We start from the raw sequence: 17825 nt of genomic DNA, 5'->3' as shown, positions 1-17825 counted from the left end.
TACTACCCAATTTGTGCTGCTAAAAAACTGAAAAGGAAATAACTTTAGATAAAATGAAATTAATAGTTTGCCGTAGCTGTCTGTCACCTGTGATATTGCCTAATCTGTCTTATTGACTCTCTAGTGCAAGGCAGAAGGGGTAGTGAGAGTTATGAATAAAGAAAGGAAATTCAGGGAGACTTTAACTCAATCTTATCACTGTGGATCAAAGAGAAATTTTTGCTTCTTGATAGAATCTATCCTAGTATTTCTGAGAAGTGTCTCCATTAGTCTAAGTCTAGGACTCACTTCCCAGGGCCCACTGTTGCTGGCTGTTAGAACACCCTGGACCTCCTGGCATTGTTGATAAGTTCTGTGCTTGTATATTTTCAGAGGAGAGTTTCCTGAGCTTTTATCAGATTTCCTAATGGGTCATGGCACCAAAAGGATAAAGGAAGTGACAAATAGATTCAAGGGATTAGATCTGATAGACAGAGTGCCTGAAGAACTATGGATGGAGGTTCATGACCTTGTACAGGAGACAGGGATCAAGACCATCCTCAAGGAAAAGAAATGCAAAAAGGCAAAATGGTTGTCTGAGGAAGCCTTACAGATAGCTGTGAATAGAAGAGAAGTGAAAGGCAAAGGAGAAAAGGAAAGATATATACCCATTTGAATGCAGAGTTCCAAAGAATAGCAAGAAGAGATAAGAAAGCCTTCCTCAGCGATCAATGCAAAGAAATGGAGGAATGCATTTGATCATTGCAATCAATGCAAAAGAATGGGGAAGGCTAGGGGTCTCTTCAAGAAAATTATAGGTACCAAAGGAACATTCATGCAAAGATGGGCACAATAAAGGACAGAAATGGTATGGACCTAACAGAAGTAGAAGGTATTAAGAAGAGGTGGCAAGAATACACAGAAGAACTATACAAAAAAGATCTTCATGACCCAGAAAACCACAATGGTATGATCACTCACCTAGAGCCAGACATGCTGGAATGAGAAGTCAAGTGGGCCTTAAGAAGCATCACTACGAGCAAAGCTAGTAGAGGTGATGGAATTCCAGTTGAACTATTTCAGATCCTAAAAGATGATGCTGTGAAAGTGCTGCATTCAATATGCCAGCAAGTTTGGAAAACTCAGCAGTGGCCACAGGACTGGAAAAGGTCAGTTTTCATTCCAATCCCAAAGAAAGGCAATGCCAAAGAATTCTCAAACTACCGCACAATTGCACTCAGGTTCTTTACCACTAGAGCCACCTGGGAAGGTGGGAGGGAGCTGGGTTTAATCACTAGACTCAGTTACCGGGGAACTTCCTGCACTTGTGGTGATGGCCTGAGTGACCTCAGGTACCTGCTCGGCCACTGCTAGATTGCCTGGGGAGGAGGCAAGCGGGGGGTGGCCCCTAAGCTTTGTGGAGGACTTCTGGACTTCTAGCCACTAAGCTTCTACTGTGCCCCTGCCCAAAGGGATGGGGGAGGAGGAGCTGGCGCCCTGAGGAGGGGAGGGCGGGCCGAGAGGGAGTTTGAAAAGAGGAAGGAAGTGGGGCTCAGCAGCGCGCCCAGCCACCCCTGGCTGCTTCCCCAGAGGACGACAGGAGGTGCCTGCAGGTCCCAGCCGAGCCATGGCCCCCTGGCGCAAAACTGACAAGGAGCGACATGGAGTGGGTAAGACTGGGCCTCGGGATCTTGGCAGGAGAAGGGCAGGTGGCCAGAGAGCCACCCAGGAAGGTGCTGGGGAGCCAGCGGTGTGGACACAGGCCGCGAGCACCCACTCAAGCTCGGAGGGCTCCCTCTGCTGCTGTGTGGCCAGCAGGATAGGAAAAGGGAGGCAGGGGGAGAGGAAGGTGGGCACCTCACCCAGCAGGCCACACCCTGCCCACTCCCTCTTCTGGCTGCTCACCGCCACAGGGCTGCCCTCTTTCTCCAAGTGTCTATGCATTTCCTAGATGGGTTCCAGCAGAGCTCGGAGCCACCTGCCTCTGTGTCAGGCTCCTAGCATTGCAGGGATTCCCTCACCCTTTCTGGAGACCTGGCCTCTTAGAGGGAGCATCGAGCATCGTTCTCTCTCTTGGCTGGGCCTTGCCTGACCCCACATCCCTCCCGCCACCCTTGCCCTAAGCAACACCCATCTGCCTGCTTCCCCTGCCTGTTCCTCCTGGGTCAGATGACCCCCTTGTTTGGCAGAGCATCCTTGGGGTGTAGGGCTGGAGGGCAAGACCCTCCACTCAGCCCCAGACAGTCTCTGGGGGAGAAAGTCTCGCACCAGGTTATACGGGGACATCCAAGAAGCCGCCTCATCAGCTTCAGCCATCTAAGCTCCCAGAGGCCTCTGCCTCAAGCTCAGGGGCGGAAGTGGTGACTGGGGGAAGGGAAGCTTCAGGTACTAGGACTCTTTCTACTAAATGGCACCCGTGGTGCAATCCCCATAGATTCAATGTGGTTTTCAGATAAGTGTGAATTTAAAAACCTCTCTGTGGCTTGCTACACAGGCAGACACCAGATACCGCCCTCAGAGATGAGAACTGAACAGGTCAGATGTTGGAGGACCCAAGGCCAAGAGTGATTAGATGCTGGGAATCCCAGGGCCGCTGCTGGAGAAGCACTGTCCTGGAGGGCTCACCAGTTAGTCATTCATTTACTAGGCTCCAGGCGCTGTGGAGTGTTTAAAGGTGAATGGTCCCCAGCCAGAGAACAAATGCTAATCCATGCCCTGAAGGGGGCTCAATTTCTCCACCTACATTGAACTAGATTCACTAACTTTTCAACTTTAAAGCTTCTGTAACTCTGGCCCTTCTTGCTCGGGTTATCAGGCTGAATCCCTTCTCAGGGGAAAATGGGGACTGATAAATGGAGCAGACCCTTACAGGTGGAGGGACCAATGCAATCTAGGAGATGAAAGCTGGACATGAAGGGAATATCCAGGAAAACAAGAGCATATCCAGAGGAAAAAAGTGGTAGCTCCTTTCGCCTTGAGGGGAGGGTGCATTGAAGGGGAGGGTGCACAAAGTTAAGCTGCAGCCATATTTTGGAAGGAATGCTATGCTAAGAAGGTGAGACTTTTTCCATTTAGGCAGTGGGGAGCCGCAGAGGGCTTCTGCTCAGAGGAGGGACATGAGCTATGTGCTGAAGCCAGTGGAGAGGGAGACTGGTGGACAGAAGAGCGAAGGTGCCTGGGTGGTATACGAGGGACGGGCACTGGTGGCCCAGGGGAACTAGGGCAGTTAGTTAGGGAGCCTGAGGTGGTGGGAGAGTCCCACCCTCTGGCTGAAGGGCTGCAGTGCGCTCCTGCCGGGTGGGCACTGTGCTGCAGGGTGAAGAGAATGGACTCTGGTTCCTGCTCTTGGACTCCAGCTTCCAATGCTTCCCAGCCTTCTGAGCTAGACAACTTATGTACTCTCTCCAGGCTTCAGTTTCCTTGTCTGTGTAATGGGAGCAATAACAGCACCTGCTGCTCAGGGTTGTCGAAGGAGATGAATTAACCCACATAAAGTGCCTAGAATGAGTTGTACAGATCCTCATTAAATTTTATCAATGCTTGTTTTTAGACTTTATTCTCTGCTTGGGAGCCCAATTCAGGACATGTCATCAGAGGCTGGGAGGGGCCTACAGGATGGAGTAGGGTCTCACCCTCCCTAGCAGAGGAAACCCCACCTGTGTGCTCAGAGACTAGAAACTGTTAGGCTGTAGGCCCAGAGGCTTCTTCTGATGGGATATCTGATATTGTTCACACCTACCTATGAAAATTCTATTTGGGGTGGGGGTCAGAGGACGTATGACCTTTAAGAGGGCCAGTGAACACTTGGTAGGCGTCTGTTTATCAGAGGATCTTTTTCTCTCTGCCGTTGAATGGCAGAGGTAAGAAAGGTACTCTCCAGCCCTCCTCTGCAGACTCCAGGTAGATGGAATGAAGAAGCAAGGCTTTGTGGCTTTGGGTTATGAGGAGACAGGGGACTGGAGTCACCCAGCAGAAAGAACAGTGGCCTGGGAGTAAGGAGTCTGAGTTCTGCTTCTGAAAGCATCATTTTTGCAGACAGGTCTGTGCTATAGTTTCCTCACTGTAAGTCTAGATATTAATACATTTCTATTTCAAGGCATTCTTTTCTGAAGAGCATCTGAGATAATGAGTGTGGGGCTTGAAGGAAGATGAAGAGCTAGAGCCACGTAAGGGTTAGGGAGTCGTCAGAACATCTCTGGAGTCTCAGCCGGTCGAACACAGGAGCTCCTGAGCTTTGCTTTCCCATTCGGTTTCTCTTTCCTCTGGCCCAGCTGACGAGGGCTGCTGGTGTCTGTTTGTCTGGGGAGCTGATTTTTCTGGGGGGAGCTGATTTTTCTGGGGGCAGCTTCATACCAGAACCTCTTGGCTGCTTTCTCAGCTCACTGTGTGGTGGGCACCCAGAGTGAGCCTCATGTAGATCCCTGGCCAGGTTCCTTGTACTTCCTTGATGGAGCTTTAAAGGGTGATCCTTTACAGTTCCAGAGAGGACACTTGGGTAGACTTGCCACAGACAAGATAGTGTAGCTATAACATAAGAAAAGACATAGCCTCTGCCCTTGGGGAGTTTTGTCTAAGATTAGAAACTTGCGCTGTGAGTTCAAATCTGGCCCTGTTTACTCATCTATAGTAGGCATCATATGGATCTCTTGAGACTATTGTGAGGATTGAATAGAGGTAGGACCTGAAAAATCACTTAGTAATGACACTGGGCAATGAAAGTTAGCAGCTGAGGTCAAGGGGCTAATAGTTGCTGAGCCAAGAGAGACACAGGGTAATGCACCCTTACGCCAGGTTCAGGACAGTCATGCCTTATAACAGTAAGTATAGTAGAAGACCCATTCTCATGCAATATCTTTGTCTGGCTTCCAAACACCTATGTGAGACAGTGTAGTATTCTCATTTTATAGACAAAGACTTCCAGAGTTCACATAACTTGGAAGTACTTGGGTTGGGCATTAGATTCAGTTGTCTTCAGACACCAGGCCCTCTGTACAACACTAGGAGGGAAACTGGAAGGAGAAATGTTATAGACAAAGGCAGGAGGTTGGAAGGTGTTGGCATTTAGGTCAAACAATAAATAGTCCTCTTTGATTTTAGTGAATGATTGTAGTGAAAAAACAAAAAGTTGGAGAGGTAGATTGCAGCCTGATTGTGAAGGCCTTTGAGTACCAAGCTCATAAGTTTGGGCTTCATTGTGTGAGCAGTGGAGGTTCTGAGCAGGTATGCCACCTGTAGGAAGATAATTTAACCACTTGGAGGGGGGCAGGGGTTGGACACAGAATGGAACAGCAGTGGGTGACAATTTTCCTGTCTTCTGACTGACTGGTTAATCCTGCAGGAGTTCCACGTATAATTAACATTTCCTTTTGGCCTGTACTGTCTTAATCCTCTCTGCCTGAGACTTTTGTCATTGATGACAGCTTTATCCTTGGAAGAGAGGACAGAGGACAGAAAAGGAGGTGAAAAAGAGTAACAAATTCCTATGGATGACAGAAACTCTCCAAAATAAAAGGTTATTCCTCTCTCATATAGAAAGTCCAGAAATAGTCCCTGAAGAAGTGGTAGAGTAGCTCATCCTGTTTCCTGCCCTGCTTCCTTGGCAAGGCTTCTGCCTTTTGCACCAAACTGGCTTCTTGAGCTCAGGTCCATCTTCCAGGCAGCAAGAGGACCAAAGGGAACATGAAGGGCATGACCCTTTGCATTAAGGCCGCTTGCTTGAAGGCCCACTTGACACTTCCTCTTGTATCCTATTGGCTAAAACCTAATCACATGACTGAACCTAGCCACAAGGGAACCTGGAAATGCAGTCTTCAATGTAAGCAGTCATGCACCCAGCTAAAAATCCAGTGTACCTAAACAAGGAGGGAAATGAGGGTATTAGGGATGATAGATTTGTTTTTTCAGGCAGCCATAACAAAAAGGTACTGACTGGGTGGCTTAAACAACAGAAATTATTTTCTCACAGTTCTGGAGGCTGGAATTCCAAGTCCAAGGTGCTAGGAGGTTGGCTTCTCCTGAGGCCTCCTAGGCAAGCAGCCAACTGCTTTCTCATTGCTTTGTCCTCACATGGTCATCTCTCTGTGCATGCTCACCACGTGTGTGAGCCATCTTCTTCAAAGGATGCCAGTCATGTTGGATTAGGGCCCCATGCTAACAGCTTCCTAATCACATCTGTACAGACCTGATCCAAATACGGGACTTCAACATGTGGATTTGCAGCACTAGTGAGGGCAACGGGTGGCTCCTTAACAGGTGACCTGTGGTCTGCAGTGTGCTGTTTAGGGACGGCAAAAGAAGGCTTCAGGGCGGGGGCTCTCGGAAGGTGAGTGCAGAAAAAGGTTTGTTTACCCTGAAGCTGGGCCTGCTGGGTGGATCTGTGTGGGTACTTCAGTTATGCTCAGAAGCCTCCTCTCTGCACAGGTCATCTCTAGTTACGGTTGCATACCTATCTACGTGTGGTGGTGGGCAGTACTGCTTGGCTCCTTCAGAGAGCTATGAGGGACAGTCTGTTCCAGGTCTCTTGCCTAGCTTCAGGTGGTTCGCTGACAGTCTTTGGTGCCCCATGCCTTTTACCTCAGGCTCTGCGTCTGTCTCTATATGGCATTCTTCCTGTGTGTGTGTGTCTCCTTCCAAAATTTCCCTTTTAATCAGAACACCAGTTAGGTTAGGGTGAGTGTTAGTCACTCAGTCGTGTCCAGCTCTTTACAACTCCGTGGACTATAGCCCGCCAGGCTCCTCTGTCCATGGAATTCTCCAGGCAAGAATACTGGAGTGGGTTGTCATTTCCTTCTCCAGGGGATCTTCTCAATCCAGGGATCGAACCCAGGTCTCCCACACTGCAGGCAGATTCTTTACCATCTGAGCCACCAGAGAAGTCCCGTTAGGATGAGGGCCCACCCTAATGACCTATTTTAACTGTATTACCTCTGAAAAGAGTATCTCTGAGTAAGGTTTCATTCTGAGGTGCTGGGGACTAGGAGTCTAACGTATCATTGGTTTGGTGGGGAGTGGTATAACAAACCATGGCAGGATCTTCCAGAGTTGAGATGGGATCTCTTTTGCATCTTGATTGGGAAATACAGATGAGTTCGAAAGATCTCTCTGGGCTAGGATGCAGGTGATGCTGTTCCCTGGACAGGGGTGGTCCAGAGTGAAACGGACAGGTGCCAAGTGGGCAATGGGAGCTTGTGTCCCTGCAGCACACACTCTCACTAGAAGGAACAAAATTCACTCAAACGTGTTCAGTTAATAGGTGTGCGGTGTGTATGTGTGTATGAGGAAAGTAGTGTGTTTTAAGTATCAAGGGAAATCAAACAAACCCAGGAAACATAAGCAGCAGTCCTCAAGAAGGAGCTGGACTGCGGGGCCCTGGGAAATTCTGCCTGTCTTATTATGGCTTCCCAGCTGCTCTAAACCTATGAGCTCAGTTTTCTGTTCTCTCCTCACCTTCCTGACTTTGATATTCTGAGACCAGTAGATGGCCCCAGCCTGATGGCCCCAGCAGGCCGCCCACCTCAACCTAGTGTGTCCTGGTACCTTCTGAATCTCCTCTCTGTGTTCATTTGTTCGGTCTTGAGAGAAAAGGTCTGATTGGATTGATGATTTCTTTTTCAGAAAGGCCACCCCAAGTCAGAGGTCATTGCCAAGCTAAGAATGAGCCCCACTCTGATCAAGATGCTGCCTCTGCCTTTCCCAGTATGCTCTGGCTATGGGACGGGGCTGGCAGGAGTTGTGAGTGGGGACAGATTCTTTGCATAGGAGTCCTGAGTCAAACGTGGATTCCAAACACACCAGGGGAGAACTCCACTACAGAGGGACCGCTATTACTGCTCTTATTGCCAGAGTTAAGAGTAAAAGAGCAGAAACAGAGACCATCAATTTGTTCACTCATTCACTCCTTCCTACTTGATTTATTTCTTAAATATTTATTGGACATTTCCTATGGCTAGATAGTGAAATTCCTAGAATTTGGCCAGGATGTTTGCTACCCTTTTGGAGCTTATAGTCTAGTGGGAAGACTAAAGGCACCTTGTGGGAAAATCAATAAGTATATCACTGTAAATTATGATATGTGCTATTCTGAAGAAAAGAGCCTGTCTCATGAATGAGAATATTGGAAGGAGGGAATCTTAAACTGGGTGGTCTCAGAAGGCCCCTGAGGAGCAATGGGGGAAAACATTGTAAAGGAAATGCTTAGAGGAATCCTATTTTTGCTGTGGAAGCAAATTGTACCTTTCGATTTGTCTCCAGAAGTTAGTCTGGTGCAATAAAAACACATGGATGGAAATCTAATTCCTTCCTGCCACCAATTCTTAGGTGCCTGGTCCTCCTCCTTTCTGATGCTCCAGCAGTTTGGGATTGTTGAAGAGTGCCTGCTGGGCTGACTGTTTGAGTCCGTTTATGGAGATTGTCCTAATCCCGAGGTTTATGGGAACTGCATTTGTTAGTGGCCGTCTTGCCCCCACCATAATGTTTGTGTTTGAATGAGCCTTGACAGAATGTGTTTGCTAAGCTTTGCTTCCCCCTGAGTTCAGCATTCTTATATTACTGCTGAATTTTGAGACAGGTGATGTAGTCACCATAATATTCTGCTAATTTCTGGACCTTTGGACTTCTTTTTGGGTTTGTGTGTGTGTTTTGTTTTTAGGTTTATAGGCCTTTAATTTAATGGCCAATTACACATGGGGGCTACAGTCTGTGTTCTGTGGCAAATGTTCTGCAAATGGGGAATGCTAATGCTTATTGCCAATCAACTCCAGAAGGCTGTGGAGGCACCACAAATGTTCCCTTTAATAGGCACCGTCTCCTTTCTTTCCACTTGCTTTAATTGATGTGAGTTAGAAAACAGCCAGGCTGAGTTTGTCAGCCTCTGAAGTCTCACTTGGTTTCTAGTTCTCTTGGAAAAAAGTCATCCATGTCCTGCTCCTCTGACCCCACTAGGGCACCGTCAGCTTTGGCCTTGATTTAAAGACGCTGTGCAGGTGGTGGGTGTGACTGACAGTGTCTGCACCTTTCCAAACCCCGCTCCAGACATTGCCCCAGGGCACTCAGAATGCCCTGATAAAACAGAACTCCTTGGGTCAAAGCCTAAACCAGGATGCTGAAGAGGACCTAGGTGGGCAGTGTGACTTGCTTAGGTGCCTCAGCATCCAGCACAGGGTGTGAACAGAGCCCGTGCTGAGCAGGCATCTGCTGGGATGGATTAAGTGCTAGCAATGTCAGGTTTCAGAGACCGTGACTGGTGTGCTAGGCTGCAGCGAGGTGCAAGCCTGGTGCCAACGAGACTTGGATGACTTGGCGGGGAAGCGGGATTTTGCTGCTCGCCTGCCTGGTGGTGGCAGTAAGGGAGCTGTCTCAAGAGAGAGTGTTCCAGGTAGAATAAACAGCCAAGGAAACCTCGCTGATATGTGGGAGGCCAGTGTGGAGGCCAGGGGCAGAGTGGTCAGAAATGAGTGCTCTGAGCAGAGGTTGTATTGAGAAATGCCTGGCACATGTTCTAAGACTTTGGCTTTTAGTTTAAATGGAAGGGGATAGGGCATTGAAAGATTTGAGAAGAATTGCAGTGTGTTTTGTCTTTTTTTTAATTTAATTTTTAATTGAAGTATAGTTGATTTACATGTGTTAATTTCTGCTGTACAGCAAAGTGACTCAGTTATACACACACACACACATACACACACACACACACACACTTGTCGTTCAGTCACTAAGTTGTGTTTGACTCTTTGCGATCCCATGGACTGCAGCACAGGCTTCCCTGTCCTTCACCATCTCCCGAAGCTTGCTCAAACTCATGTCCATTGAGTCGGTGTTGCCATCCAACCATCTCATCCTCTATCATCCCCTTCTCCTCCTGCCTTCTTTTCAGCATCAATCTTTCCCAGCATCAGGGTCTTTTCCAATAAGTTAGCTCTTAGCATCAGGTGGCCAAGGTTTTGGAGCTTCTGCTTCAGCATTAGTCCTTCCAATGAATATGATTTATCACAGGGTATTGAATAGAGCTCCCCATGCTGTACAGTAGGTCCTTGTTGTTTATCCATTCTACATGTAACAGTTTGTATCTACTAACCCCAAACTCCCAGCCTATCCCTGTCCCACCCCTCCCCCTTGGCAACCACTGTCTGTCTTATTTTAAAAGGATTATTGTAGACATTTTATGGTTAGTAGATAGGAATTAAATGTGGGAGCAGGGAGGCCAGCACAGCAGTTACTATAATAATCTAGGAAAGAGATGGTGGTGGGGGGCACCCAGGGATATAGCAGGGGAGGAGATGAGATGTGCTTGGCTGTGTGTGTATTGTAGGTCGAGCACATGGAGTTTTCCTCATGGATTGGATGTAGGTATGAGAGAAAGGGAGTAATCAGGGGTGACACTATTGTTTTTGGTCTGAGCAGCTGGAAGAATGGAATTGCACACAGGACTTCCTTAGTTAATCCCCTGGTCTAAGTTGTCATCGATATTGCCATAAATAATAACATTGCCTCAACTTTTTTCAATCCGGTCTATTTGTGAAGCTCTGTGGTGTCATGTTGAACCCTCACAGCCAAGCTGAGCGATGAGTCCTTTTATCTTCATTTCAAAGATGAGGAAATTGAAGAGCAGAGAGCTTCAAACTCTTACTGAAATGCAACCTCTTTCCAGCAGTTTTCTTACACCTCATCCCTGGAAGAAATTTCTTCTGGTGTCCTGAAATCATTTTTCACCTTGCCTTTTAGTTTTATGTGACTGCATTATTTCCCGCCCTGGGCGGCTTATTGTTTGAGGGCTGAGCTCTGTTGGAGGTCAACCTCGATTCCCTCTGGTTCTTGATGGAACCAGATTCCATCTGGTACTAGCACAAACATGGTAGATCAGAGAGTCTCATTGATACTGTGACGTGGGACCCTTGGGAATCCAGTGGAAGCTCTAAATCCTCTTCCTACAAAAACATGCACACGTCCACTTTTGCATTACCGTTTCATTAAGGCCCATTCAAGGAAATGGCAACCCACTCCAGTGTTCTTGCCTGGAGAATCCCAGGGATGGGGGAGCCTGGTGGGCTGCCGTCTGTGGGGCTGCACAGAGTCGGACACGACTGAAGTGACTTAACAGTAGCAGTAGTAGTAAGGCCCATTCATGGAAGCCAGTTATAGACCCTGGTAAAATGTACTCAGTAACTAGGCACAATAGACCCAGCCAAGGTACCCTGCCCAAAGTGTGAATTCTTAGATCTGGGAGTGGTCAAGATTAAGAAAACTATTTTTATAGTCTATTCAGATCGCTGAAGTCCAATAAATCCATGCTAAGTTATGGTCCTGGGCTGAGTATGGGAATGCAGAGCTGAAAATCAGTCTCTTCTCTCAGCAAGGTAATGAGCTAGTAGTAGTCTCTCCTTTTTGCTTGAGGCAGCAAAAAACAATGTTACTAGTACTAATGCCCCATCTCTCAGGTTGGAGATGGGACACCCCTTGCTTCAGGTCACTGTGGCTCCTGCCATCACCCCGTCAGGTTTCACTGTGGCCTTGCGTAGAATTGTCTGGCTCCTCCTTGGAATGTGAACACCACGGCAGCAGTGCTGTGTTTCTTGTTCTTCTCCAGCACACAAGGCCTAGCACAGAAGAGTTGTTGACTGGATGAATGTAAGCAAATGGGAGGGCAGAAGGTGGGGGATGAAGAGAGAGTAGAGGTTGAAGGTTTTACACTTTCTAGTAGCCTCATAAGGCTCAGATGAAGTGTCCCCTCCTGCCCTTACCCCCAGCTCCTTTCCTGTCCGGAGGCTGAGTCCTGTGAGAGAGCACACAACTGAGGCGTTCTTGAGCTCTCCTCTAAATACCTGGATCCCTGCACCAAGCCCCACAGTTCTCACCTCAGGACTCACTTGAACTCTGCACCCATCAAGCTGATTTGCCTTCTCTTTTCCTTGCCCTTGGGGCCTTACCTCCCCAACTTCCTCCCCAGGGCTCTCATTCCAATTCTCCCCCTTGCTCTCCCCCTGCCCTTTCCTCTCCCTCTAGTCTCACTTCCTTCATGGGCCTCTCTTGATCTCTCTCTCCTGAGAGACCGCGGCTGCCATGCTCCACGGCTTCAGTTCAGTTCAGTCACTCAGTTGTGTCCCACTCTTTAAGACCCCATGGACTGCAGCACGCCAGGCCTCCCTGTCCATCACCAACTTCTGGAGCTTGCTGAAACTCATGTCCATGGAGTCGGTGATGCCTTCCAGCCATCTCATCCTCTGTCGTCCCCTTCTCCTCCTACCTTCAATCTTTCCCAGCATCAGGGTCTTTTCTAAGGAGTCAGTTCTTAGCATCTTAGAGTATTGGAGTTTCATCTTTAGCATCAGTCCTTCAAATGAATATTCAGGACTGATTTCCTTTAGGATGGACTGGTTGGATCTCCACAGTTTAGCCACCCCGCCTTTTTCTTTTCTTTTTTTTTTTTTAAAGATAGCCTCTTATTTCTTGTGTGTTCATTTTATCTCTTGAACTAGATTTCCCAAAGTCTCCAGGATAGCAGGCTTCACCCTCTATCACCCCCTCTAACCTTCTGCAGAGCCCAGCAGTGTACCACACTCCCGCATTGAAGCTTGGGGACTGAGAAATCAGCCCTTGGTTTCATCATAAAGCCTCTCTTCCATCTCTGGTATGTGAGTGTGTGAACACAGAACACTGTGAGACAGTGTGTGCATGGGTGTGTGCATATACCTCTACTGGGGGCACTGGGAAAAGGAGAGTGAATCCCAGCATGATGTTTTTGCAGAACTCATCAGCCTTGACACTATTGATATTTGGGGCCAGATCATTCTTGATATGGGGCTGTCTTGTGCACTGTGGGATATTTGGCAGCGTCCCTGACCTCCACCAGCTAGATGCTAGGAGCTCCCCCACTCCCCATGCCTGCCTCCCCCACCCCCAGGATTGTGACAGCCAAGCATGAGTCCAGCATTGACAAGTGTTCCCTTCCCCACATTTGTCCCCAGTTGAGAGTCACTGCTTAGAGAACTCCTGGGAATTTACTTTCTTCTTGTTGGCTGAGTATGTCACCCTGGCTCACCAATGGCAACCTGTAAAGTTTTAGGAGGATCCAGTAGGGGTCCTAAAGCACCTGACAGAGAGTAGGTACCAAATACACATCCTTTAGCCAGAGGCAGTGTGGTGTAACGGTTGAGGCTGTGTGTTCTGAAGACAGCCCACCTGGGCTGAAATCCTGGCTCATCTCCTTTCCATCTGGGTCACCCTGGGCTGTTCACTTCATCTTACACTACCTCAGTGTCCTCATCTGTAAAATAGAGATGCTAATAATTGTACCCACCATGAGAATTGTGAGAGGATTAAATGGGTGACTGTGGGTCAAGTCACTGGAGAAGTCTGATACCTAGAAGTGTTCACAGAGGTTGTGATTCTTGTCCTCTCCTGATCGGAGGAAGACATCTTCTCCTTGATTCCCTCTGGCTGTGATTCTCCTGCCTCACCCACTGCCAACTTGCACCAGGTTTGAGCTCTGGCCTTGCTGCTGGGAGCTTCTGCTGGGTCATCGCATTCACCCTCCTGATGCAACGTCAGGTTGTTGCCTTGGTGTTGAGGCTACCAACACCTTGCCCAGAGACTCCAGGCAAACTACTTGTATATTTTAATAAAAGTATGTGTTTCTTTTGAATCCAAAATGGACTTGTCGACTGGTTCTATTTCTTCCTGGAATGGAGACACTCGAAAGCCCAGATCAGAGACTAGAGAAATGAGCTTCAGGCAGTTACATTCTTTTTCACCAATACTGTTTGTGTTCCCTTACACGGCTGCTTGTACAAACTCTATTGACAACTGGTGTTTGCTGAAGCTTTTGTTTTCAAACCTGTCTGCAAGTGGCAGGGTCGTGATGAGGTACAAATCCATCCTGAAGGGTCACAGGGCAGTCAATGGCTGCCATCAAAATTGGCAATCCAGCTGGCTCAGCAACTCATTAAATAATGTCAAGAAATGCAAGAAAAGACTTAGGAGATGAGACATACCTTCCCTGCATGAGTGTATTCCTTCAGTTCAACAAGTATTTATTAAAGTTCAGTAAATATTGATTGAACTTCAATTGTGAGTCAGATGCTGTTCTCAGCACTGGGAATTCACTGGCCACCAGACAGGCTCAGTCTCCACCCTGGCTGAGGTTGAAGAAGACAGGAAATTAACAAGTCTAGTGTGTACACACACACACACACACACACACACACACATACACACACACACATATATATGTATATCTATGTTTATAGATATACACACATAGACATATGTACTCATACACACACAATAAACTGTGATATTGGCACTGGGGTAGTCAGGAAAGGAAAGACTTTAGATTCCAGTCTGGGTTTGACTCCGTTTTCTAGTTGTGTGGCCATGGGCAAGTTCCTTAATCTTTTTTTCAGTTTCTCATATGTTACATGGAGGGTAGTACATTGAAGGGTTACTGTGAAGATTAAATGAGCTAATACAAGTAATACATAAGGAATTTTGTCTGTCTTATTTGTCACTGTAACCCAAATAGCCAGAGCAGTCTCTGGCATGCAGTAGGTATTGAGTGAATATTTGTTGAAAAATACCATGTGCTTGGTACGTAACGTATAAGTAAGCACCATTGTGAGGGGAGGGGCCAAGCTGTATATGAAGTGGAAACAGTCCAGATTTCTGGGTAATTCTGTTTAACTTATTAGTTGGGCTTCCTTGGTGACTCAGTGGTAAAGAATTCGCCTGCCAATGCAGGAGACACAGGTTTGATCCCTGGGTCGGGAAACTCCCCTAAAGAAGGAACTGGCAACTCATTCCAGTATTCTTGCCTGGAAAATCCCATGGACATAGGAGCCTGGTGGGCTACAGTCGATGGCGTTGTGAAAGAGTCGGACATGATCTAGCAACTAAACAACAGCAACTTACTAGTTAGAGATGAAAGAATAAGTTGTTTACTCTCTCTCTACTTCAGTTTCCTCATCTATAAATCCAAGTGAAATATTGTACTTATCTTCTAACACTGTAGGAAGCACAGAGACCCCTCTCTGTCCATTTATGTGAACTGCATGCTGTAACAGTGTATGCTTACTTTTTCCTTAATCTCTTGATTTAGGCCCCTGATGAGCAGCCTATTTCAATACATTTAAGTTAAATCTGTAGCTAAAAGGTGGATTTGATTTCCAGGGTTGTTGGAAGTCCCACCTGTCTTAAAGTAGCTGCTCCCCCTGGCTTGACAATCTAGGATTTCCAGCATGAATATCCTCATTGGGTTCGATGACCTTAGATGGCCCTAGTGCTCGAAATACCCCTTTGATCCTCAGCCATGAGTAGTTTGGTCTCGTTAGGCTCGTCAGTAACCAGCTGCTGCCTTAGCTGCTGAGTATAGTATTGTAATACAGGGAAAGGTCAAATCCTTTGTTGGGTTGTACCAATATTCTCCTAGGCACAGAAACTTCATCAAAAAGGGGAGGCTGAGATAGGTGTCTATGGAAATCTTTTCACCACTTGTTTATCTTTCATGGATGGACATGGCCAGAGTGGGGAGGGCTATGACTTCAGTGATTTTTACTTCTTATTTATTCCTGTAGGTTCCTCCTGTTTTTCTGCCTTTTCCATCACTCACTCAGAACTTGAGAGTGGTTAGATCTGCAGGAGTGGTGAAATAGATGACCTGTTCTGACACTGGTCAGAAACAACTCAAATGAGATTCACAGATAAGCAATAAAACTTCAGCAAAGGGTGGCATTCTGGTTCAAAGTTTCCTGTTAGTCATTTAGAAAACTTAACAGAATTGGGTATTGGTATGCAAAGCCACTTCCTTTGTCGACAAGTAATGTCTTCTTTTCCCCAAATGGAGCCTTGAGAACAGAGGTCCTCATGCAAAGGCAGAAATACATTTATAAATTAAATGGCAATGTCAGTTACTTTCATTTTCTTATAATGTGAGTCTTTGGGATGAATACAGACCTTCACGTTGAATATCAGGTTTCAAGATCTGTCCAAGATACCTTCTTAAGCCTTTTACTTGACAGAGCTGGGCAGAGTTGGAGGAAGAGAGTCCTAAGGAAAGATGGGAAGGCTACAGTCTGGGAACAAAATAAGAGCCTTGCTCTGAACTTCAAATGTCTGATGGACAGGCCTACTTTACTAGTGCTCCAGAGGTAAACGCATTGTGGATGGTTTTCCTCTGTTAGAAACCTCTTACCTCTGTGGCCCTGCCCAGCCCCACGTCAGGTGTGTCGTCAGCCAGACCTCGGGCTGGAGGCTTCAGGAAGCGGGGAATCTGCAGAGTTAGGGCATCAGCAAGCTGTAGCGTCCAAATGCCAACAGCCTGTTTGGGGGCAGGGCTCGAAGTCAGGCCAAGTATGGAGGCAAATGGAGAAACAGGGCATCTTTATGCAGGAGAAGAGAACTCTGAATCCCCTGAGAGTCCTCTCAAGTTTCATTTTGGGCAAAGGATTTATTTTATTTGATTCCTTTTTATAATTTGTCTCTCTTTAATAATATTCTCCATTTTTGGAGACATTGTTTTTCTGGTTTCCTTTAGTTCCTTGTCCACAGTTTTCTTTAGCTCCTTGAGTATATTTAAAATAATTGATTGAAAGTCTTTGTCTCCTAAGTCCATTGTCTATCCTTCTTCAGGACAGTTTTTATTAATTTCTTTTTTTTCTCTGTGATGGACTGTACTTTCTTGTTTCTTACAATCCTCAAAATTTTGTGTTGAAAACTGGATATCTTGAATATCATGATGTGCTGGCTTGGACGTCAGAGTCTCCCTCCTTACCAGGGCTTGGTGTCACTCCTTCATACAGATTGTAGCAGTTGGTTTGATTAGTGACTTTTCTAAAGCATTTTGTTGACTGTGTTGTTTGTTGCATGTGGTCACAGAAGTCTCTAAATGCCCGGAATTGAGAGAAAACAATCTACTCTTTGCAGCTGTGTGTGAGTGTTTGGACATACCTTCAACACTTAGCCAGCCCAGTTACAACTTTGCCTTAGCCTGCATTTCCTGCCTGCATGGAGCTTGACAGTCAACCAGAGCTGAGATGTGGGCTTTCTCAGACCCTTTCTCAACATGTGTCCAACTCTACATGGTCTTCTAGATCCCTAGTGATATATGGTACTCTTCAAAGCTCTTATTCTCCAAAGCATTTCAATTCTAAGCCTTTCCTCCTGGGCTTAGAGGTAGGATTATCATTTGCCCCAGCTTATATTCTTTGCCCTGTACAGCAGCAGGTAGTTCTTTTGAATTAATGTTTTTGATTAATCCCCTTTGCATGGCTGCATCTCCACCTTCAGTTCAGTTCAGTCACTTAGTCGTGTCCGACTCTTTGCGACCCCATGAATTCCAGCACACCAGGCCTCCCAGTCCATCACCAACTCCCAGAGTTCATTCAGACTCACGTCCATCGAGTCGGTGATGCCATCCAGCCATCTCATCCTCTGTCGTCCCCTTCTCCTCCTGCCCTCAATCCCTCCCAGCATCAGGGTCTTTTCCAATGAGTCAACTCTTGGCATGAGTGGCCAAACTATTGGAGTTTCAGCTTTAGCATCATTCCTTCCAATGAACACCCAGGGCTGATCTCCCTTAGAATGGACTGGTTGTATCTCCTTGCAGTCCAAGGGACTCTCAAGAGTCTTCTCCAACACCACAGTTCAAAAGCATCAATTCTTCAGTGCTCAGCTTTCTTCACAGTCCAACTCTCACATCCATACATGACCACAGGAAAAACCATAGCCTTGACTAGACGGACCTTTGTTGGTAAAGTAATGTCTCTGCTTTTGAATATGCTATCTAGGTTGGTCATAACTTTCCTTCCGAGGAGTAAGCGTCTTTTAATTTCATGGCTGCAGTCACCATCTGAAGTGATTTT

The 17825-nt window shown here is 46.9% G+C and overlaps 1 protein-coding gene across 1 annotated transcript in view; it reads left to right on the top strand.

Annotated features, from left to right (window-relative positions):
• Nucleotides 1-1522: 1522 nt before the first annotated feature.
• Nucleotides 1523-17825, top strand: part of DOCK2 (dedicator of cytokinesis 2) — a 467146-nt gene continuing 450843 nt past the window's right edge. Inside the window, exon 1 of the mRNA XM_010854580.1 lies at nt 1523-1649. Coding sequence (XP_010852882.1) covers nt 1607-1649 — 43 coding nt within the window. The 5' untranslated portion in view covers nt 1523-1606. The remainder of the gene's footprint in view (nt 1650-17825) is intronic.

The sequence above is a fragment of the Bison bison genome, unplaced genomic scaffold, assembly GCF_000754665.1.
Source record: "Bison bison bison isolate TAMUID 2011002044 unplaced genomic scaffold, Bison_UMD1.0 scf7180017864343, whole genome shotgun sequence".
NCBI lineage: Eukaryota > Metazoa > Chordata > Mammalia > Artiodactyla > Bovidae > Bison > Bison bison.
Note: the sequence above shows the minus strand (reverse complement) of the source record. Positions and strands in the feature narration are given on the sequence as shown.